The 25,246-nt window shown below is 47.2% G+C and overlaps 1 protein-coding gene across 11 annotated transcripts in view; it reads right to left on the reverse strand.

Moving 5' to 3' along the window:
* ARAP1 (ArfGAP with RhoGAP domain, ankyrin repeat and PH domain 1) overlaps positions 1 to 25,246 on the reverse strand; it is a 2,533,956-nt gene that overhangs the window by 824,384 nt on the left and 1,684,326 nt on the right. For all 11 annotated transcript variants that reach the window (XM_069640265.1, XM_069640269.1, XM_069640271.1 and 8 more), the window contains one exon: positions 21,769 to 21,854. In XM_069640265.1, coding sequence (XP_069496366.1) covers positions 21,769 to 21,854 — 86 coding nt within the window. The remainder of the gene's footprint in view (positions 1 to 21,768; positions 21,855 to 25,246) is intronic.

Here is a 25,246-nt window from a genome sequence, read left to right on the forward strand (position 1 = left end):
GTTCAAACATACAATACTGCCACAAGGGTATTGCAAATCCCCTAGCATCTTTAATATAATCTTACATGCTGATCTAGGAAATATCCAAGTGTCCAGCACTATCAATCAATATGTGGACGATCTGCTGGTGTGCAGTGACAGTGATCAGCAGTGCCGTAGGGGCTCTGCCACTCTCTTGCAAATGTCAGCATACAAGGGGTAAAAAGTAGACAAAACAAAACTACAGTAACTACAGTATCCAGGAAGTACTCTATCTGGGACAACTGACATCTGCTCATGGGAAGAAAATCATAACCGGACGCGCTGCATCAGTGCACAGTGCCCCCCAGCCACAAACAGTTACAGAAATGCAGAAAACTGGGCTGTGAAACTATTGCAGGGCATAGACTTTAGATTATGCTGCATACACCAGACCCCTTTTGCAGGGCCTCAAGAAGGTGCAAAAGACAGACAAAACGATAGTGTGGACAGAGGACATGCTTACCAGTTTAAATGACCTAAAAGAAATTATCTGTACGGCACCAATGTTGGCAACCCCCGAGTACACCCAAGAGTTGTTTTCCCATTCTAATGGTCAAATGATGATGGCAGTACTCACGCAGAAAATCACTATGGGCCACAAGCCATTGGCCTATTACAGTGGAGTGCTAGATTCAGTGATGCAGGAGCAGTTCCCTTGCGAACCGGTGCTTACGGCTGCAGAATTTGCAATTGAGAAAAGCTCCACAATTGTCATGGGATGTTCAGTAACACTGTACATGGAGCATCCATGAGCGATAGAAATCAACTCTTACCACACAACGGGTTTCGGCATACAAGGTCATTCTGGTTACCCCACACATGCACCTAGTATGATGCAAGACTGCAAACCCTGTGTCAGGGCTGGCCGGAATAGGTGGGCTGGTAGTTGGAATAGGGCTGTAGTGGTTCATAGGATTAGAGGCTGTTTCTTTAAGAATAAATATTGTAGGTTTCCCAAGTTAAGATGGAGGAATGCTGGGCTTATCTGATTGGCTGGGAGGACAATGGCCTGGGTACTTGGCTGGTGTGCAGGGTTTTATAACTGCCTTTCATCCCTAGAAATTGAGAGACAGGTTGTGTGTTATAGTTTTCCTTAATTTTAGGCCCAATCCAGAGTCCAGAGAAACCATTTCAGAAGAAGTCAGCAGTAGCTGTGGGAGTCGCTTGCTTGAAGACCACAGGTGGGAGCGTTTCATATTCTGTATTCTGCCAGACAAAGAGAAGAAAGAAACATTGCGGAGAAGGCGGAGGTCCAACTACCTGTTCTGAGATTAATCACAGTCGCTACAAGAAATACTGAATCAACACAGACTGTATGGCAAGGACGAGACATTTTTTGCTTCATTACTAATGCCTGTGGTGCAAGCAGCTGTCAATGCCAAGTGGCTTGAGATCTTCAGCTGGGAAGCGATACAGTTGTCGAATGATAACGAACACCATAAAAATGGAGATGTGAGCAATCAGGTTGATGACACTGCAGAATCGTTATATGCTGGACTTGCTTACAGCTATGGATGTGGGGTCTGCAAAAAAAAGATCTGTGATTCCTGTTTCACGTACGTGCCTCCAAATGATGCAGACAACGTGTCCCTCACCCACATAATAGAGGCCCTGCACACCCTCAGCAAAAACATGCAAACACTGACTGGTTCGACAACCGTTTTTCCTGGGCACCATCTTGGATGGGGGCAATCATGAAGATAATGGTACCAGTGATCGTGCTGGTGATCTTCTGCACATGCCAACTGGAACTTCAATGCTGTGCTAAAGCAATGCTTAGCAGTGTAATGATGATGGTTTCAATTGGGGTACATGGAGCACCTTGTCGTACAAAAGACAGTGCCATACAAACAGATGACACTGACAAACCCCGCATGATTAGACTACAACAGCCCCTCCACCCCCCAAGTACCATCACAACTCCTCCACCAGACCCTGAGAACTATGTAGAACACTGGGTCGCCTTAGCAGGAGTTAAGGGGGGTATATACATGACATGCACAGCAGAGCAGTACGCACGGAACAGCTTACAGTCTGCGTGCAAAGCATGAGACCCAAGGAGGGATCCCTATCATATTTGGAAGCGGAGAGGCTGGAGAGGGAGAAAATAGAGGAGGAGAGGAAAAGGCTTACATGGCAGTTCGTTTATATAGGATTATCGAAAGGGGGAATGTTGGAAAGCAGGGGTGACCATCCCCAGCCCCCAAGAGGTTCTGAATGAGGCAGAGGGGTACCAGTGGGGTATAAGTTTCGGGTAGGTTGCAGGGGTTAGGGGGGTGGCAATAGAAGCTGCATTGTAGTAGATTATGTAACAGGAAATAGATTGTACCAGAAAATGAAACGCCATCTTAGGAAACCAGCAGCCATCTTGAAATTGAGGCCTGGCGTTGCGCTACAGCCAGGGCAGTAGGCCCATGCACAAAATATAGAAATATGTGTGTGTGAGCGCAGGAGCTGGTTGCAGCTTGTGCAGCAGTGGGGAAGGCAAAATCCAAAGGGATTCATAAACCTCTCATTGTCTCATACTAACAACACATGTAACTCAGAAGGAATGCGCCCTATAAGGCCTTGAGGGGGCAGAGACGAGCAGCTATCCCACGAGAAGGAGGGCACGAGCCTCTGACCCATCCCAGCCCAAATTCTAAGTGATAGTGTCCAGATTCCCCTGCCTCAAGAAGGCAACATTCCAGAGTACGCGTCAGTCCCAGACCACCGACCATAAAGCTGTTAGGTTGTCAATCTATCTAAAAGATCATAGCCGAAGACCCTAGGCTGCTGTGATTTGTGCTGCAAGGTGCCAGGGAGGGAAAGTAACACATTTAAATCCGGGGTGGGTAGAACTTGAATGGCGCTGAGGCGTATGGAATAGAGCTGGGGTTACCAGGTGCACATTAGGTCACCGATGAACAAGTTTGTTACCCCTGGTAACGTTCTTTCGACTGAATGTTCCTCCCATGTATTCCTCATATTTGATATTCATTATCCAGCTCCAGCTGCTTTGGAATTTATTTCAGGCAGTAGGCGCTGTGCGTCAGTGGCGTCGACTTGATGTCCCTCAAGGGTCTCCGTCTCGAGGATGATGTAATCGAAGGCATATGTAGCACGCGCAGCGCCCCTTGGCTTCAGTTGTTTTTTCCCTTACAGCAGACATACCCCAATAACCAAGGGAATGATCGCACTCAGCCTTGAAGTAACGAAAGCTGTAACAGCATGGGAAATTGCACTGTGGGGTAGGTTGGGAGGGCGATGAGAAATACGTGGGAGGAACTTCCAGTCGAAAGAACATTACCAGGGGTAAGTAACTTGTTCTTCGAATGGATTGTGTCCTCCCACCTATTCCTCATCTTCGATAGACTCGCAAAGCAGTGCTTGATTTGGTGGCAGGAGTAGAATTTAATTTTAATGGTTTTCATGAACCGAGTGCAGGACTGCTTTTCCAGAGCTAACATCCTGACCGAGGGAAAATTCCAGGCAGTAATGCTTTGTGAACGTGTGGATAGTAGACCACGTTGCCGCTTCACAAATAGTTTTTATCGGTGCAGCCCTTTGCAGGGCTGTAGAGGTAGCCATGCCTCTGCTGGAATGGGTCCATAAACCTTCAGGAGGATCCTTCCCTGCCAGCCTGTAACATTCTGAAATGGCATGAATGATCAATCTGGATAAGGTCTGTTTAGTAACAGCCTGACCCAGTTTGTGGCCCGTATAGCCAATGAAAAGTTGATCATCAATACCGAGTTTTGACAGTCTAGATACATAAAAGCCTAAAGCTCTACGAGGGTCCAACCTATGTAACCTCTCATCCTCCTTGCTAGGTTGAGGGGGGGATAGAAAGAAGGCAAAGCTATTTTTTGTCCTATGTGGAAATCAGAAATGATTTTGGGTAAAAGGGAAGGTTAATCCTTAGAACAACCCTATCCTTATGAAAGACAGTAAAAGGTGGATTGGACGAAAAGTGTCTGCAACTCGCTCACTCTATGGGCTGATGTTCGAGCTACCAATAGAACGGTTGTAAAAGTTAACAACCTTAAGGGACATGAGTGTAAAGGTTCAAAAGGTGCACACATTAGACATTTTAGAACCAAATTAAGATCCCAAACTGGAAACTGGAACGGAGATGGGGGGAACAGATTGGTGAGACCTTTAGAAATTGTGTCACCAGTGGAATTTTGAAGTATGAACATTCCTCTGGCGAGTGCTTAAAGATGGGAAGAGCCGCCAAATATCATAGAAGAAAGATAAAAACATCCAGTGCTTTACTTAAAAAAGGATCTACATTCTTTTCTCTGCACCAGTTGCAGAATTGATTCCAATGGCAATGGTACAAAGACTTTGTTGCTGGCCTTCTGGCAAAATCTCCATTACATATCCTTGTATCTCAGCCTTTCTGAAACCAAGCATGAGTGTTTTGAGCGCTGGATGGAGAACCCGACCCTCTCTCGCGAGAGAAGGTCCTCTCTTTGTGGAAGACGTATCGGAGGACAGATGGATATGTCCAGATGGTCCAGGTACCAAGTCCGCCAGGCCCAATCTGGGGCATTTACGATCATGTGTTTCCCAAACCTTTCAACCTCCTGATCATGTGAGGAATGACGCGGACTGGAGGAAACGCATTCAGGAGTGGAAATTCCCAGTCCACCACAAACGCGTCTTCTCAAGCTCTTCTTGGCGGCGGGTGGAGCGGTGGGGGTGAATTCCATGGAGCAATACAGTTCACACATCCGGTTAACACTGGTCACAAACAGATCCACTTGAGGGGTTCACCAAAGAGTGACGATCTTGTGAAGGACTTCCTGAGCTAGTTCCCAATCGTGGGAGACTGTGCTCTGCCTGGTTAGAGCATCTGTCAATGTGTTCTCCTCTCCGGCTAGGTGAACTGCCGATAGAGAGACTCCTTCTGGAATTGCCCAGTACCAGAGCTGCATTGCCTCTCTGCACAGTGGTAGTGACACTACACCTCCTCTCTTGTTGAGCTAGTACATAGCCACTGTGTTGTCCGTTATTATCAGGACATTCTTTCCTTGTACAGAGGGCAGAAAGGCCTTCAGCGCTAGTCTGATTGCCCTCAGCTCCAAAAGATTGATATGTAGTTTGGGCTCTGATGGAGATCAACAACCGCTGACTGTCAGATCGTTGGTGTGGGCTCCCCACCTCGTGAGTGAGGCGTCCGTCACTACTGTTATCTCCGGCCATGGTTGCCAAAAAGGTTCACCCTTCTGAATATTTTTCACCACAGAAGATCCTGTGCGAACCTGCTTGGAACCTGAAGTAGGTCTGACATCTTTCCTGAGAACTGGGACGATTGAATTCTGAGATCCCATTGAAGGGATCTCATTCTCAGGCGGCCCCTGGCACCAGAAAAATGTAGGATGCCATGAGGCTGAGCAACCTTAAAAAAAAAATCAAAGGCTGGGAGACAGGGGGCACTTTGAAATTTGGTGACCATCTGTAGAATGTCTTAGGCCTCACCTGGGGTGGCGAGCTCTTTCCCAGGGATGTATCAAGAACAGCTCTGATGAATTGAGTTTCTGAGAATAGTGTCATATGGGACTTCTTGTAATTAAGGGAGAAGCACAGTTTGTGAAGGGAGTGTGAGGTCCCTTCAGGAATGTGCTCTGCCGCGGCCGCCATGGAAATGCAGTCCCATTGAGTGAACGTAAATTTTGCATGGGCATATGTGGAGTTGGCAGATTTGAGTGCCATACTTACCGCAGAAAATATCTTCCTTGCCCATCCATCTACTGCTTTGTCGTCCCTATCTGGAGGGATGGTAGGGTAAGCCGCTTGCTTAGATGTTGCAGTAGCTGCCTGCACCACCAGACACTCTGGAGTGGGGTGTTTTGACATGTAGTCGGGGTCACTACTGGAAGGGCGGTACTTCTTGGTCAAGTTTTTATTTACAGCCGGATTGGTTTCCAGTGTTTCCCAAATCGTTGCCACCCTTCTTTGCAAGGCAATATGAAACAATAACATAGGATCTGACTGAGGACCATTATCTAGGATGTCTATTAAATCATCCTGTTCGAATGGCAATGGAGGCCTACTCCACCCCATGTAGTACACTACCTTGGACATGAGTTATCTGTAGGATGCATCAGCATGCTCCCCAGCCTGTGGTCTCCTAAACTCCAACTCAGGTGAGGTGTCCACCCCACTTGCTGTCTGTAGGTTGTTATAGAGTTCTCTCAACCTTGACTCCTCTGCTATAAAACTCACTGGTACATTTGGCATACCATATTGTATGCCAAATTGAGCCCCGTCATCTGATTGTTCATTCTCCTCTTATATAGAAGAGAATTAATAAAAAAAGTATTTTATTGGCAGAGGTACATAGGTCTTCTCAGGTATGAGGGGTTTTACAAACAATGGATTTGACGCTAGAGGAGTCGTCAAAATGTTTTTCATTGGTGCAATAGGCTTTAGTAAGGCGCTCGGTGTCGATGGCACAGCTGGTCGATGTTGAGGGTGTGGCTGGCGTGGAAAGCTCTGCCGGTGTCGATGGAGTGGACGACCTCCACTTATGCTTTCGGCTCGACTGATCCTTCAATGTTACGTCATCGGATCGAGGCCTCGACGGCTACCGATGTGGATCGGGCCTTTGTCCCGGGCTCGAAGGCAGGCGGGATTTAGATCGAACTCTTTCCTTCCCGGCTTCTTTCTAAGGAGCGGTAGGAGCATGGCTTGGAGGCTTCTGTTTTTCCAATATTTTGAGCATCTCTGCTCTGAAGGCCTCGCACTCGGCCAGAGTGGAATGTTTAGTTGGGCAAGATACCCTCTCAGGGGAAGCATCCGACGATGAAGTTGAAGAAGGTGACCTATGGTGTCTTCTCTTAGACTTCTTTGAGGACGATGAAGAGTTGTGAGAGCCACTCCTCGATCTCAACCGCTTAACCTTTGTTAGGCAGAAACCTGTGCAGTTCCCTCTGGGACCACTGCAAAAGATTTAAGTCTACACGTGTTGGCAGTAAACCCACTTGGTAGCAGTCTGTACCACACAGATTCACTGTGGTAGCTGTGGCTGAGCAGTCAGACTTCCCTCAAGAAGAGTTAGGCAGTATACAGAGGATACACAATAGGTACAGAGGTACACTAGCACAAGCAAACACTGACCAGAGCTAGGTGTAAAAGTATAAACTTATTTATTAAAGGTACACTCATAAATTACACTAGCACATTAGAAAAGATAAGAAAGTCAAACACAGTTACTATTACTCATATGTACATCCCTACTCATTTGTTGGACAATTCTAAGTTAACACCACTTATTTCCAACCAGAGGTGAGCGCTTAACGTTAGATGGTACTCCAACAAGTATTACCAAAAGGGAGGGAAAAAGGCAAAAATAAAGAGAGCAGTAAGGTAAAACACTTTTCACATAAGGTTAGCAAAGACAGTCAATAGTGGAACAAGGAGAATTAGTTCGGGGCCCGCATTAGAGGGAGCCAGGCGAAAATGTGCCCAAGATCACACAACGTCACAAGTCTTTGCAGGTGAGTAGAAAACGGTTTTACTATGGTTCTGAAAAGTTTAGTTAGGGTGTCCCAGACCTACCCAGGTTCGAGAGCCGAGGGCTAAATCTATCCTGTACAATCGGTGGCAAGGGAGGCCGGGCGGAACACAGTACCTTTAAAAGTGGAAAGATTCCTCCAGCGGTGGTAGTCGTTCCTGGTAGTAGGTGCAAGTCGCGGCGTCGTCCCGAGGAAGAGGTGATCTCGACGGGGAGGAAGGCTGCAGGTCGTTGCACTACCAGGGATGAGGCCAGCCGTGGAGTTCTCCGGTCACAAAGGATTTTTACCCCTCTTTCGCGGTTGAGGTAAAAAGTGGTAGCCCGCTGGCCGGGGTGCTTGGCACAGGCAAGGCAGCCACGAGATGCTTCGGGACGGTGAAAAGAAGGCAGCAACTGGTTGTCCCCACCAGTTAAGGGAAGAAGACTCTCCGGCAGGAGATCTCCTCTGTCGTCGGGAAAAGTGGTGAGACGATTCTGCAGGGCTTCACCGGTGGTGTCGTCTTGGCAGGTCGGCTCGGCTTCTCCCTCTTCGGCTTCTTAGGTCCTGTGGCGACTTCTGAAGAACCAGTCCCAAAAACCCTGCTTTTATGCAGCAAACCCCCATTCATACAGCCTAGCTGTCACTCAAACATGCTAAGTGGTGAGCGGGGTGGCTCACCACTTGGGCCAATCACACTAGAGTGCGACCTGAGTTGGCAAGGCAACTCGGTCCGGGGTGCCTAAACCCGGTCCCACACCCCCTGTGGTACCCAGACAGAATGGCACCCCTTTGGAGGGCTTCTGTGCAGAAGCCCGCCAAAAGTGGAACAAAGGCTCGACTCGGGTTCAGGGTTACTGAAGTGAACCTAGACGCCATTTTGGCGTGAGTTCCGGCAAAAAATCCCAACCGGTGAATTTATATTAATTAAATAAACCGGCGGTATCTTTAACATTGCACCAAAAAGTGGTGTATCAAAAACCAATGGGAAATCCCATTGGGAAATATTCCGGTGGAATATTTCCGTGGTATCCACTGCCACCAGCCAGAACTCGGCGAGGGGGGACGGGACAGCACCCCCTCGACAACAGACCCAGGGGCAATCTAATTGCCCCTACCAGTACTTCCACAGTAGGATGGTTTGTACTGGTTAAGTTCCTAAGTTAAGACTAGTAAAGTCAATGAATGGTAACTTTACTGACCCAGGGAGACAGTAGTCAGTCCCAGGGTGTGGAGTCTATGTTTGGGGGTCTCTAAGACACCCCTGTGCTACTGCACTGAGGGTGCTGTGTAACACACATTCAAAAACCAATGATGGCCTATGGGGAAAATTACCCCCTAGCCCATAAGCACATAGCAAGTCACAGAGAACACTCTTAAGTCATGTCCAAGAGTGAGGGTAAAAGAGTCTCACTCTTGGCAGGAGAAAAAAATAAACCCCAAAAAATCCAGCAAAGCTGCTGGGGGACTCACTAGGTTAGGAAATTCAGCCTAAACAGAGAATTCTTCCTAACACTCGCCCCCCCCAGACTAAGGGACAGGAGGATTTAATCCACTCCTGGATGAACCTCATACCTCTAGTCGATGACATACATCCTAGAGAGTCCATCAGCATTTTGATGGTGACACCCTGACCTGTGCTCAATGGTGAAATCAAACCCTTGGAGGCAGATTGACCATCTCAATAGTTTTGGATTTTCCCCTTTCATTTGCATTAACCATCTCAAGGGTTGGTGGTCAGTCTGAATGACAAAAGTAGAACCATACAAGTATGGCCTAAACTTCTTCAGTGCCCACACAATAGCAAAGCATTCTCTTTCGATTGTTGCCCACCTTGTTTCAGGATCCTTCAGTTTTCTACTGATGAAGCAAATGGGGTGTTCCCTACCCTTCTCATCCAGTTGGCTAAGGACTGCACCTATACCTACATTGGAAGCATCAGTTTGTACAATGAAAGTTTGGTGGTAGTCAGGAGCTCTGAGTACTGGAGCTTGGCAGAGAGCTTTCTTCAGGTTTTCAAAGGCCTGATTGCATTCCTCAGTCCATTTGACCTTCTTAGGGAATTTTGGAGAGGAGATCACATTCAGAGGAGAAGCTATGGTCCCATAGTTCTCAATGAAATTCCTGTAGTACCCAGTGAGGCCTAAGAAGGCTCTCACCTGGGTCTGAATAGTAGGTGTTGTCCAATTTTGCACAGCTTCAATCTTGCTGAGCAAAGGCCTTATTTCTCCACCTCCTACCTCATGTCCAAGGTAGACCACTTTACTCTGACCAATTTGGCACTTGCTTGCCTTTATGGTCAGATTGGCCTGCTCAAGAGCCTGCAAAACATGTCCTAAGTGGGTCACATGTTCTTCCCAGGAGTGGCTGAAGACTGCAATGTCATCCAAGTATGCCATGCAGAAGTCCTCCATCCCAGCCAGAACTTGGTTCACCATCCTTTGGAATGTTGCAGGTGCATTTTTCAGTCCAAAAGGCATAACCTTGAATTGGTATAGGCCAACTGGGGTAGAAAATGTAGTTTTCTCCTTGGCATGGTCTGTCGGGGCTATTTGCCAATAGCCTGACGTAAGGTCCAGTGTGCTGAGGTACTTGGCTGCACCAGGTTTATCCACCAACTCATCTGTCCTTGGCAAAGGGTGGGCATCAGTCTTGGTGACAGCATTAAGAGCTCTATAGTCCACACAGAATCTCAACTCTTTGGATCCTGCCTTTGGTACTAACACCACTGGGCTAGACCATGTACTAGTAGAGGGCTCTATTACCCCGAGATCAAGCATCTTCTTGACCTCACCTTTGATGTGGGTTCTGACATGTTCTGACATTCTATATCCTCTGCTTTTGACTGGCAGACAGTCACCAGTGAGTATCTCATGCTGTCCCCAAGGGGTCAAGCCTGGTGAAAGTGAGAACAGGGGGGCAAACTGATTTAACATAGCTTTGCACTCCTCCTGTTGCTCAGGGGTCAGATCTGAAGAGAGATTAACTCCTTCAAGCTTTTCGTCCAAAGGTAAGCCTCTCAGGAGGTCAGGTAGAGCGTCACTCTCCTCCTCCTCTTCCGATGAAGCTAGAAGCAATGCTCCTACTTCTGGTCTAGAGACATAGGCTTTGAGGCGGTTGGTGTGGATGACTCTGGGAGCTTCCCTGGGTTTGCCCAGATCCACCAGATAGTTGACCTCTCCAAGTTTTCCCACAACCTTGAAGGGTCCCATCCATTTGTCTTGCAAGGCCCTCTGCCTTGTTGGGAGCATAACTAGAACTAGCTGGTCTTGCGTAAACTCAACCATGTTAGCCTTCTGATCATGCCAATGTTTGATCAGAGCTTGGCCAGCTTTCAAGTTATCACTTGCTTCTGACATCATGTGTGACATTCTCCTTCGGAGACCTATCACACAGTCAGTCACTCTGACTGGCTTGGGGGAAGGAGCACTCTCCAACCCCTCCTTAATCAGGGCCAAGGGGCCTCTGACGGGATGGCCATAGAGAAGTTCAAAGGGAGAATAACCTACTCCCTCCTGAGGGACTTCCCTATAAGCAAATAGAAGGCATGGCAGTAGAAGGTCCCACTTTTTCTTAAGGGGTTCTTCTAAGGCACCTATCATGCTCTTCATGGTTCTGTTAAATCTTTCTACCAACCCGTTTGTCTGAGGGTGGTAGGCGGTTGAGAATTTGTAGGTAACTCCGCAGGTTTTCCACATGGCTTTCATGTAGTTGGACATAAAATTTGTCCCCCTGTCAGAGATCACCTCCTTAGGAAACCCAACCCTGGTAAAGATACCAAGGAGGGCCTTAGCCACAGCCTGAGCTGTAACAGTCCTCATAGGAATTGCCTCAGGGTACCTAGTAGCATGGTCTACTACAACAAGGATAAACCTGTTGCCTGAGGAGGTTGGGGGATCAAGGGGACCAACAATGTCAATCCCTACCCTCTCAAATGGGACTCCCACAACTGGGAGAGGCACTAAAGGTGCCACATTCTTGGAACCAACCTTACCAGAAGTCTGGCAGGTATGGCAGCTCCTGCAATACCTATCTACTTCAGCCCCCATTTTTGGCCAATAGAAGTAGAGAGAGAGCCTTTCCTTGGTCTTCTTGAAACTCAAGTGACCAGCCAACGGAATCTCGTGGGCTAGTTGCAAGAACTGTTGTCTGTTCTCTTGGGGCACTACCAGGCGTTGGTATGCTCCAGGTTCAGATTCGGTTGGTTCACTGTAGAAGAGGCCATCTTCCCAGTGTAACCTATACTTCCCAGGCTCTTGCCCATCAGCCTGAGAAGCTGCCTGCTGGCGAAGGCCCTCCAGAGTTGGACATTCTCTTTGTCCCTTACGAAAAGCTGTCCTGCTGGGTCCACCTTCTGCCAGTAAAGACTGCAGCTCAGGATGGTCAGCCGGGTCCAGGTCTCCAATAAGTTCTGGGACTCCTACTAGCTCTTCTCCAGAGTCTAGTTCAACCAAACAGGGTTGTACCTCCCTCTCAGCCTCAGCTGGAGGTGGAGTTACAGGTGTAACTTTGGACAACCTCGGGGAAGTCCTTGTTGGAAGCACTGGAGTGCTTGCTGTAGGTTTTTTTCTAGGAGTCTTGGGTTGCCCCTTTGCTCCTGATCTGGTAGTTACTGCAGTAAGTTGCTCCAGTGGGAGAGGAGTGATTTCTGTCATCATCTCCTGAGATAAACCTCGCAGGGTTTTCTCTCTTGCAGACTTGGTGAGCTCCCGTAACCTTTTACTAGGAGGTCTGGGGGTATGTGACACAACTCCAAGAGCTTTTAGGTCATTTCCCAGCAGAACTGTTCCTGGCACTTCACATTGTATACTGACAGGTATCTTCACAGCCATATCATTACACTGGATGAGAACTGGTAACTGGGGACACATCTGCACAGGCCCTCCAGCTAACTTGGTGAGGCGTTTGGGTGCCTTAGCAACATCCTCTGCCTTGAAAAATGATTCATCCACCACAGTTATGCTGGCCCCAGTGTCCCTGATGGCAGGGGTCTCCTGACCATTCACGTGGACACTGTCCTTATAATACTCTTTAGTATTATCTGGGATAGAATTATACACATCTAAATTTTGTTGTTCCCACAACCCCAGAGAGACTAAAGAAACACTGGCGGAGACTCCAGTGGGTTCATCAGCCAGTAGTAGAAAGTTTCCACTTGCCATAGTGACTTCCTCCTCTGGAGCGAAGGCTAAGGAGACAAGTTGGACCCCTGAAGGTTTACCCTTACATCTGGGATCTCCTTTCACATGGTCAGTAGCCTTACAAACATAACAGGCCCCAAAGGTCCTTTGGAATGGAGGCTTGTTCTGACCTCCTTCTGGCTTAGCACCAGAAGGTATACTACTCTGCTGTGGTTTCCCAGGTGGCTTACCCTTATGGTTTTGTTTGGGGCCCTCTTTGGAATTAGGATTATTAGAATTCTCTTTGGAGTCTTTCTTAGGCTGTCTTCCCTCATCCTTCTTCTGAGTTACCCTGTTGGCAACCCACAAGTCAGCAGCCTTAGCTAGTTTCCTAGGGTCTAATTCCTGTGAATCAGCTAAGTGCTGTCTGAGCTCAGGAGAGCAGGCATCATAAATTGACTCCATCATTACAAGATTTCTCATTCCTTCATAAGTGTTCACCTTGTAACCCTTAATCCATCCCTCTAAGTTTTTCAACCCTTCACACACCCAGGTAGCCCAAGGGGTACCATCATGCTTTTTGAGGCTCCTAAACCTCTTAAGATACTGGGAAGGGGTCTTCCCAAACCTAGCTATCAAAGCTAGTTCCACACATTCATACTCTTTCCTATCCTCCTCCCCCAACTCCATTACCACATCAGTTGCAACAGGGGGAAGCCTAGAGAACAACCAGGTGAGTAACTCATTACCTGTGATGTTCTGGAGCCCATGATTATACTCAAACATAGACAACCAATCCAAAACATCCAACTTAGGCTCATACATACCAATCAATTCCTTAGGCATCCGGGGTCTTTTAGGACTGGAATTTCTAGAGGAGCCAGAGAGAGAAGCATTCTCAACAGACAATTTCTTCATTTCTAGCTCATACTTGAGCTCCATTTCCCTTAGCCTTAGTTCTTTGTCAGTTTCAGCATTTAGTTTCTTGTACTCTAATTCAAGTTTCATTTTCTCTAGTTCAAAGTATTGAGGGCTAAATGTGGGACCTGGCAAGGGTCCAGTAGGTACAGCTGGTAGAGCAGACAGAGGCCTAGAGGGACTATCTACAACAGTTTCATCCTCCTCTTCTGGTTCTGACCCAAGATCATCAATACTTTGTTCCATATCAAGATCATTGCTGCTTTCTACATTGGCTGGAGTAATAGGTTCCTCTGGACCATCCTCCAGACTTTGGTTTTCTAACAACCTTTCTATTAGCTCTATTTTCTTTCCTTTAGTCATGAGATTCTTATGCTTACAGAGAAGTCTTAGACAATCAGCAGTTTTTGTAGCAAGGGACTCTTGACTATAACTTTCCATAGTAGACAGGTTAAAAATGACTTTTTTCTTTCTTGTGCTTAAGCTTTGTGGTTAGTTGCACTAAGGTATCTCAAAAGTACTCTAAAGTGTATACTCAATACAGATCCCACCGCTGTACACCAGTGTTAGGCAGAAACCTGTGCAGTTCCCTCTGGGACCACTGCAAAAGATTTAAGTCTACAGGTGTTGGCAGTAAACCCACTTGGTAGCAGTCTGTACCACACAGATTCACTGTGGTAGCTGTGGCTGAGCAGTCAGACTTCCCTCAAGAAGAGTTAGGCAGTATACAGAGGATACACAATAGGTACAGAGGTACACTAGCACAAGCAAACACTGACCAGAGCTAGGTGTAAAAGTATAAACTTATTTATTAAAGGTACACTCATAAATTACACTAGCACATTAGAAAAGATAAGAAAGTCAAACACAGTTACTATTACTCATATGTACATCCCTACTCGTTTCTTGGACAATTCTAAGTTAACACCACTTATTTCCAACCAGAGGTGAGCGCTTAACGTTAGATGGTACTCCAACAAGTATTACCAAAAGGGAGGGAAAAAGGCAAAAATAAAGAGAGCAGTAAGGTAAAACACTTTTCACATAAGGTTAGCAAAGACAGTCAATAGTGGAACAAGGAGAATTAGTTCGGGGCCCGCATTAGAGGGAGCCAGGCGAAAATGTGCCCAAGATCACACAACGTCACAAGTCTTTGCAGGTGAGTAGAAAACGGTTTTACTATGGTTCTGAAAAGTTTAGTTAGGGTGTCCCAGACCTACCCAGGTTCGAGAGCCGAGGGCTAAATCTACCCCGTACAATCGGTGGCAAGGGAGGCCGGGCGGAACACAGTACCTTTAAAAGTGGAAAGATTCCTCCAGCGGTGGTAGTCGTTCCTGGTAGTGGGTGCAAGTCGCGGCGTCGTCCCGAGGAAGAGGTGATCTCGACGGGGAGGAAGGCTGCAGGTCGTTGCACTACCAGGGATGAGGCCAGCCGTGGAGTTCTCCGGTCACAAAGGATTTTTACCCCTCTTTCGCGGTTGAGGTAAAAAGTGGTAGCCCGCTGGCCGGGGTGCTTGGCACAGGCAAGGCGGCCACGAGATGCTTCGGGACGGCGAAAAGAAGGCAGCAACTGGTTGTCCCCACCAGTTAAGGGAAGAAGACTCTCCGGCGGGAGATCTCCTCTGTCGTCGGGAAAAGTGGTGAGACGATTCTGCAGGGCTTCACCGGTGGTGTCGTCTTGGCAGGTCGGCTCGGCTTCTCCCTCTTTGGCTTCTTAGGTCCTGTGGCGACTTCTGAAGAACCAGTCCCAAACACCCTGCTTTTATGCAGCAAACCCCCATTCATACAGCATATCTGTCACTCAAACATGCTAAGTGGTGAGCGGGGTGGCTCACCACTTGGGCCAATCACACTAGAGTGCGACCTGAGTTGGCAAGGCAACTCGGTCCGGGGTGCCTAAACCCCCTCCCACAGCCCCTGTGGTACCCAGACAGAATGGCACCACTTTGGAGGGCTTCTGTGCAGAAGCCCGCCAAAAGTGGAACAAAGGCTCGACTCGGGTTCAGGGTTACTGAAGTGAACCTAGACGCCATTTTGGCGGCGAGTTCCGGCAAAAAATCCCAACCGGTGAATTTATATTAATTAAATAAACCGGCGGTATCTTTAACATTGCACCAAAAAGTGGTGTATCAAAAACCAATGGGAAATCCCATTGGGAAATATTCCGGTGGAATATTTCCGTGGTATCCACTGCCACCAGCCAGAACTCGGCGAGGGGGGACGGGACAGTACCCCCTCGACAACAGACCCAGGGGAAATCTAATTGCCCCTACCAGTACTTCCACAGTAGGATGGTTTGTACTGGTTAAGTTCCTAAGTTAAGACTAGTAAAGTCAATGGTAACTTTACTGACCCAGGGAGACAGTAGTCAGTCCCAGGGTGTGGAGTCTATGTTTGGGGGTCTCTAAGACACCCCTGTGCTACTGCACTGAGGGTGCTGTGTAACACACATTCAAAAACCAATGATGGCCTATGGGGAAAATTACCCCCTAGCCCATAAGCACATAGCAAGTCACAGAGAACATTCTTAAGTCATGTCCAAGAGTGAGGGTAAAAGAGTCTCACTCTTGGCAGGAGAAAAAAATAAACCCCAAAAATCCAGCAAAGCTGCTGGGGGACTCACTAGGTTAGGAAATTCAGCCTAAACAGAGAATTCTTCCTAACAACCTTCTTCCTCCGAGCAGGTATAAGTGGAGCGGGCGTAAGATGAGGACGTGATCCCTCGCCGCTCCCGGCCGCCAGCCCAATCCTTCACTCATCCTGCTCTTAAAATACTACTGCGGAGTCCCAAAACTATTGCAGAGACGTCCGAAACGTTGCTGCTTTGATCCAGAACATCCCGGATCAGAATCGGTGCGAGCGGTGCGAGATATAACCCGCGGAGATCACAGACAACGAACCGTGGTGGGAGACCAAGATGGGCGCCTGAGGACACGAGAGGCGGAGACCGCGAGGCCTGGAGCTGCATCAGGCCCAGGAGAGAACGAGCGACGCGCAATTACCCACCCATCGGCTCTGGAAAGGGAATCAACTGCTTCGAGCCGGCGGTTGCCCGCCTACCCAGCTGCCGGACTACACCGACTATCTGAGGTGGTCTCGGGCGCTCCCGCGCGCACAACTGCGAGGGGAGACCCTCCCGCCGCACCTGGACAGCAACGGACCCAGGCGGCTGCCGGCGGACGTGCGGAACACACAGCCTGGTGCCCACCGCGTCGGAAGGAGCTTGAGGTGAATCGAGCTGTCACCCGATCGGGCGCGTGGGAAAGCGCCGGAGAGCCCCCCCCATCCCCACTTCGCCGGAGGGGGCCAATGCGAGGCGGAATCCGGCCCCTGTGCTGCGGATGCGGGTGCTCCGCTCCTCGTAGAGCGCCCGCACGTCCTCCCCGGCTGCCTTGCTGCGGACAATCCTATGCCGGTAAGGAGAGGGGAGGGAAGGAGAACTGATCCTTGTCCCCTGGCGGGTGGCAGTGGACCAACGCGGCTCGAGGCGGACCCCGCTGTTCCCCACATAGGCCGCAGGAATCCCATCGCCACGAGACACGTGGAGAGTTCAGCACGGCAGTAAAGCTACAAAACAACGCGGGTGCCCCGTGCCGCGGGGAGCACCCCAACAGCTCCTACGCCAACTCCTGCCCATCTCGCCGTCGTCCCTGGGGGCGCTGAGAGCTTCGAGGACGTGAGATAGAACCCGGTCATCCTGTGTGACACTGCCCAGACGTACATGAACAAAGACCACGTTCCCAGCCCCAAAAAGTTAGCAATCTAGCGCGTATTGCCAGCAAGCAGCGGCGAGAAAGTCCAAGCTATCATCGGGCAACTCCAAGCAGGCAAGACCCCTGGCCCGAACGAGTTTCCAGTGGACATCTGGAAAAAGCTAAACCATCTGGATATAACCGCTCACCTGCTCAATGTGTTTGAATACTCCCTAAAACATGGCGAGCTCCCAACAGATCTCCGCAAGGCCAGCATCATAGTAATTCCCAAAAAGGATAAGCCCCCAGAAGAATGCACCTCCTATCGGCCCATATCCCTCATTAATAGTGAAGCTAAAATACTAGCTAATAGATTACAAGTAGTCATTACATCTCTGATCCATCCGGACCAATGTGGCTTCATGCCCCAGAGGTCGACCAGAATGAACATTCGTAGATTGCATCTCGCACTAGAGAGAGCACCGGCCCTACAACAATCCCTGGCTCTGTTGGCCATATACTTTGAAAAAGCATTCGATTCTGTTCATTGGGAGGCACTATGGGCCATAATGCGCAAGATGCAATTCGGGGAACCGTTCATACGATGGGTACAACTCCTGTATAATAACCCACTGGCTGAAGTTAGAGTAAATGGGTGGCCGTCGCGCATCATCCGATTAGGCAAGGGAACCAGACAAGGCTGCCCACTTTCGGCAATGCTATTTGCACTAATAATAGAACCATTAGCAGCCCTCCTGCGAGATACCAACACGTGGACTGGCTTCAGATGGGGCCCGAATTGGGAAGATAGAGTATCCCTCTATGCAGACGATCTCCTAATATACTTGGGCGACCCAGCGGCCTCCTGCTCCGTGGTCACACAACTCCTAATAGATTATGGAACCTTCAGCGGACTCAAAGTAAATTGGTCTAAATCCGTGCTGTTCCCAGTTAAAGGGGTAGACTGTATACCGACATCCGGCTCCCCATATAAGGTTGAAACCAATCAGTTCCGATACTTGGGTATTTTAATAACCAACGGGCTGGATAGCTACATAAAACAAAACTTACATCCAGTTATCAGAAGATATGAAGAAGACGTAGTCCACTGGCAGGCGCTACCACTGACACTGTTAGGAAGGGCGGCACTCTTCAAGATGTTGACCCTACCCCGCTTCTTATACATTCTCCAGAACGCCCCCCTACATGTTCCCACTGCGGAATTCCACAGAATAGATACCACAACACGTATACTCCTGTGGGGTGGGAAACGCCCGAGAATTGCCCTCTCAACTCTCTAGCGCTCGATATGGGAGGGGGGAATCGGACTCCCGAATATCCAGATCTATTATTGGGCGACTCAGATGGCAACAGTCAATGACATACTACACGGAGACCCGACCATCCCACACATAAGAGCAGAGCTAGCGGCGAGACACGGTATGTCCCCACTTGAAAGCCTCAACTGTAAACAAACCCGCCCGCCCGAATGCACAATAGCAGTACATACTGTCTTGGTATGGAAAGAAGTGAATAAACATTTAGGTTGGGACAACAAAATTACCCCAGTCCAACCCATATGGAACAATGCTAGGCTCCCAAACCTTGTCGATCTCCCGAAATGGCCAAACTGGGCCGCAGCTGATGTACAGACAATCCAACAGATAATCGTGAATGACCAACTAATACAGTTCCCTGAGCTTGCTACCGCATATGGCCTCCCAGAGACTGAACAATATCACTATGGGCAATTGCAGCACGCACTAGCTTTGCACAGGACCCAACTTGTTGACATGCCAGAATGCACGCCAATAGAAAGAAATATAGTTGTTGACAGTGTGAGTAACAAAGTTACATCTACCATGTACAATGCCATTTCTTCATTTGCCACAAAGGAACTGCTGAATCTGAAGGCGAAATGGGAAATTGATATTGGCCCTATATTACCTGAAGACTGGATTGAAATCCTGATGTACCCTAGAGAATGCACAATCTCAGCACGCATTAGGTTAGTACAACTTAAGATACTACACAGGATATACTATCCTCGAATAGCTCTGTTCAATTGGGGCAGAACATCCGATCCCAATTGCCTACGGTGCAAACAAACAGAAGGATCCTTCTATCATATCCTCTGGCAATGCGCACGCATACAGCGATTCTGGCACAAATGCAGCGCAAGACTCTCCAGGGCCATATGCCGCCCGATTCCAACGGAGCCCAAACTCCTTCTATTGGGCATCGCTGATACAGTAGAATTGTCTCGATTTGAAAAACTGCTTGTTTCAACAGCCACAGGAATTGCTAAAAGGAACATCACACAATTGTGGGGCTCAGAAAACACCCCAAAATATGGTCACTGGATAACGGACGTGGATTCAGTCATCCTGATGGAACGCCGAGTCTACCAGGCTAGAGGCTGCCCGGGCAAAGCAGATAAGATCTGGGGAAAATGGGAACAGACTATGTAACTCTGCTATAATGTCGTCAAATTGTATTGTTGTGAAAGTGTATAAGGCCTACACCAGCTAATACCATCCTCTCAGAAGTCTTGAACAGTACCAGGACGCACAAACTGCCAGCTATCTTACCGTCCAATGTATTTACACTACTGGTATCTCTGCGATTGCTTATATCTGAATGTATTTATCCGTGCTACTCTGTCACCTGTATGCGAAGTCTTACAATTAAGGTTTGGTATGTTGTTATTTCATTGCATAAAATATAATAAAATGTGTTATCAAAAAAACCTTCTTCCTCCGAGGAGAGTCGCCTCTCGACTTGTCTGTCGAAAGTTTTTTGGCTGGGGTAGGAGATTTAGGGATTCGACCTACTTTCAATTTCCCCTTTTGTTCCATCAAGGCCTTTCCTGTCATCGACTGGCACTTGCACCAGTCAGGGTTGTTATGGTCTACCCCGAGACACCACAGACATATGCAAAGTGAATCGGTCAATGACATTTTTGGCCCACAATCACACCACTTTTTGAACCTGGTCTTCTTGGTTGTCGGTGTTGACGAAGAAGACATTTTCTCGATTCTCTTTCGAAATAACAAAGTCATCACGAAAGTGAAGAAGCACGCTGTGTTCTAAAAGCTAAAGCATTTGCGGAAAAACGGAACTGAAGCAAAAGGGCGCTGCGCGTACTATATATGCCTTCGATGACATCATCCTCGAGACGCAAAGCCTCGAGGGACATCGAGTCGACGCCATCAACACACAGCACCCTCTGCTGAAAAAAAAAAAATCGGAAGCAACTGAAGCTGGATAATGAATATTAAAGATGAGGAATACGTGGGAGAACACAATCCATTCCAAAGGGCATGCTATGATTTGTGCCTCTAATTGGCAATTAAACGCCCTGCACCCGTTGATGTGCTACGAAGAACCCCACATTGAAGAAGATAGATAGAAGAAGCTGAGACCAATGAACTGGCGCCCCATATGGAGCAGGCTGCCTATGTATAGGGTTGCACCAACCAGCTACCTGTATTTGTAACCTATGCAATGTACGTCACATGTGATGCTTTTTACCTTTAACACCTAATGTTAGTGCTGATTTTGCCAGAGCGCTCCATGACAGCAGAGTTTTTTGCTAATACGTAATTGTTTTTTATGAGAATAAACTTTGTTCCCCTTGCCAGAAGTGTCCTGGGCCTTTCTCCCTAGTGGGTTGTATTTTTTTCTGGTATGAGCATTGAGGGGCTTCTCTACACAAACCACCAGGGGCTCTTCTGCTACACCTCCATAGTGTCCCAAATTTATTAGGGTGGTTACAGTTTTTCCGATTCAGGATGAACCCTCTCAAAACAGGTGACATTCTGTCAGTATGCTCTCATGAGAAGGAAGTTAATATATCATGTAATCTCTGTAATGCCGAAGGGGCGGTTCAAACAAGAGAGCATCTGTTTCCGTACTGTCCTGCTTTACATGCCGCTAGAGTTAAGTTGTTTGGCATGTTTATACATGACCAGCAAACCCTTTCAGAGGAGGATCTTTGGTTAAGAATGATGAGTGGTTAGCAAATACCACTAACTATAGCCGCTCTGAGGTTTATGAGTGCAGTGGGACTGATTTTATTGCGCTGAAATAGTTAATGTTTATTTGGATTTTTTTTCCTCTCTCTCCTATTTCTTGGTTTTTTCTCTTTATCTTAAAGGATGAAAAATAGCTAATGTTATTTTGGAAGGATATGTATTCAATTTTATATGATAGATTTGATAACTTTGTTTATAGTGTTTTGATATTTCTCAATTTCTGATACAATGTGTGTGAATAATTCTGTTTTCTTTTGCTGTGAAAATGTGTATAAGGTTGGTTATTTTAACCATAACAAAAAGTAAAATGAAATGCTCCATCTCATCTTCCCCCTTGTAAAGTCATCTCCATGTGGGTCACACATGTCTAGATTTCCATTTACACATTATAAACTCAAATTCGTTTTTTGTGGCTGCTGTATGATGGCTTTGAGCTCCACAAAGCCCTTGAAATCCCAACACGATATTTCATGAAGAAAAAAGTATAGTGACAAGGGTACCTGAATCAGCTCTTTCGTCCACACTTTCCGATCCATTTTAAGGCTGCGCACTTTGCTGACTCCTGGACCAAGGCTTCTGTGCTCACCTAAGAGATAAAAAACAAACAATATTTCATTACAATATTTTTCATTGATTGTAAAACTGGAGCAGATGTGTTGAGGCACAGTTTTTTTTTCAACTAAAGATAAAACATTGAAGCTTTGCCGACTGGCTCAAGCTACGGGTGTATCACAATGGGGAAGGTTAAAATGTGTCGGGTCTCAAGAGGGGTCAGTATATTCCATAGGGTAAAGCCTATCCACACATACACTATCGTGATTAATACCCATATTTCTGGTCGAATGTTCACAAAAAGTTAAAGCAAAAACAAAAAGCATTGGAAAAGCCAACAGTTTTGGATTTGATATAAGCATGGGAGAGACATTTTCCAGGCACTGCTAAGATGTTACTATCTGGCCATAAGATGCTAACAGCTGGCAAATGGTGTTCGCACATGGGTATATTATGAAAGTGACTGGAAAATGTCTATCTATTGCCTCTACAAGAGCCAACACTGTTTGTCTTTCCAATACTTGATATTAATAGGAATTTAGTGCAAGGAACAGATGCAAAGATACACTTATTGATTATAAAACAAGTGTCTATAGGCACACAGACATTTTTACTGCATCAGAAGCTGGTCTATAGTTGCAAATACGCTATAATCTTACAGAAGACTGCTTATAAATAACATAGGCTTCCCCTTAAAAGGCCAGCGCTATCTCAAAGAGATACCGTGGGGAGGGTGTTTTAGTTGGGGAGCGGCAGGTAGCGGTTGAGAATGGTCATCGAGACTAGCATGGCCATGAGTAGTTAATGAGTGGATAAATATCCAAATAATACCCAATGCATGTGTGCCCCCCTTACAGGCCATATCTCTCCTAGCTCCACTTCCCACGCCAATAGTTGCAGCCCCACTCAATCGCAAACGTCTAATTCCAGATCTTTTATGTTTCAAGTGTTAATGCGTGTGAAGGCCATCCAGCCCTGGTTTTTTTCTTTACTTGTTTTTATTTCTTATCTGAAATTTTGAAAAACTACAAGTCCCAGAATGTCAAGCGAAAACAGGACTGGATGGATTTCTCACACCTCGCACATGGCCACAGGAAACTTGACAGTTCTGTGATTCTGGCCTCCTGCCACTTTAAGAAAGCAAAACATTTCAGCTCGGACATACTTCAAGAAAGCATTTTGATTTGCCTCAGATAGCAAAACAATGGTTAGGGTCGTATATTGCGATTTGCTCCGAACCATTTCCCTCTCGTGCCCCCACTCCAGTCTCTAATACAGGGCAAATGAAAATAAAAAAGAGCCGCTGTAAATAGTTTAGGAAAAGTTATGGGAAATTCAAGCATTTGGCACGTGGCCACTGAAAAAGCAGTCACAGAAAAAAGTGTGCCTAGGCTTAGACAAACTAGGAATGGACGCAGAACAAGCATAGAACACATATGCACGAAACTATGAAATAATGAAGGACGTGTAAGTATTTACCTTTTGAAAGCTTCCACTGTGCAAATGTCCCTGCCAGCTCAGTAACAACATTGGTTACAAATGTATAATTCTGTATTGAAAATCAATTTTGTGTGTTTTCATACCCATTGTCCACAGTTTGGACCAATAATGACCACAGATATTCAGGTATCGAAGGTCCAATATGAATAAGACATTTCGATATATTTCATTGATACAGTTTATTTATTTATTTATTTATTGACAAACAAAGTAAAGGGCACTAAATAAATGGTTAGAGGTAAAGAATACATTCACTCAATAAAATGTAATGACGGCGTGCAATGGGCATTGCCAATTTAAAGCTACTCATGAGCAATCACAAATCAAACATGCTCGTTTTTAACAGGTCTTTAGTGCAGGGAACATATACAAATGAAGGGGTTGCAGGCACACTTGGTTAAGGCATTTTTATTACAACAGCAGCACATTTAAAAGCTGTAGTTAAGCCATTACCTCTCAGCAGACATCTTAAAACAAAACAAACAGGCCAAGGTTTGATGTTACTCTTTGGGAAAGATAGCACAAAAGACCCCAATGGATGTGTTTTGGGTGGGGAGAGGCTAGTACTGGCCCGAAACGGCCTTCGAAATGAATGTGGGCATGGGCAGTCAATAGGTGGGTAAATAACCAAACAACAGCTACAAGCAGTGTGTCCCCTCGCATGCCAGCTCCCTTCTAGCTGTACTGCAATAAAATAGTTTGGGCTTATAGGTGGCAATGAAGTGCCACCCTATAGACAAAACTAAAAAGGAGGTTGTAGGTGGGTGTGGGAGGCAGTCTGCAGGGAAATAGGGAGTATTGGGCAAATGGGCTTCAATGTGGGGCAGAGACAGAGCAGAAGTTGAGGGGTAGAACCCAAAGTTACTCACCGTAATGACTAGAGTAAACATAGCCCATAGTCCCCTTTCCTCCATCTTTGTGGGCGTCCCCAACACAGGGATGGTCTTGGAACCTTTGGCAGTGAAAAATAAAGCTTCCCCTTTAAAGTTCATGTAACGCCTGGGGGCACAGCCTTGGGCGTGGCAACGCCTACCGAGGCCCTACCCTCCAGCACCTCACCTCAGTTCCCTTTGAACACATGGGACGCTTAGGTACCTGCTACACTTACACATATTAGCCCTTGGCATACAGGCAGGGGAGGGTGGGGGGGGCGTATGGAGGAAAGGGGACTATGGACTATGAGTACTCTAGTCACTACGGTGAGTAACTTTAATTATTCATACGTCGCATCCCCTTTCTTCCATCCTTGTGGTTGATTCCACTGAAAAAGAAACATAGGGTGGAGCTTTGATAACCTGCCTCATAACTAGGACGAAGAAAAAAGGTTCTTCAGAACCACCTGACCAAACTCTGCATGGAGCTGGTGTCCAGTTAATAGTGTCCACGGAGTGGCCCAGGTAGCCGCCTTGCTGATGACATCCCAAGACGCGTGTCTCTGAAACGTGATGGCCGGGGCCTTGGCTCTGAATGCATGAGCATGAATCCCCTAACTAACAGGTTTGCCATTGGCCGTATACGCCTCTGAAATGGCCTGAACCATCTAACGGGCGATGGAAGCCTTAGAAGCCTGAGAGCCGGGGGAGGAGATCCCAAAAGTCACAAACAATACCTCATACTTCCTGAAGGATTTAGTCAGAGAGAGATAAAACTTAAAGACTCTCTTTTGGTCCAAGGAATGCAAGTCCCTCTCTGTAGCCGACTGCGGGTTCGGGAAGAACACCGGGAGACAGATCTCTTGATTCAGCTGAAATGGAGAGACCACCTTGGTTAAGAAATTTGGGTGAGTGTGCAAGATGACCTTGTCGTCGTGAAATGTGGTGAATGGCTTGCACAAAGACAATGCTTGCAGCTCACTAACCCTGGGTGCAGATGTGAGAGCCACCAATAAAACAGTCTTTAGCGTCACCAAGCGGATGTCCACAGAAG

Source organism: Ambystoma mexicanum, chromosome 7q (genome assembly GCF_040938575.1).
Source record: "Ambystoma mexicanum isolate Mex_15411 chromosome 7q, UKY_AmexF1_1, whole genome shotgun sequence".
Taxonomy (NCBI): domain Eukaryota; kingdom Metazoa; phylum Chordata; class Amphibia; order Caudata; family Ambystomatidae; genus Ambystoma; species Ambystoma mexicanum.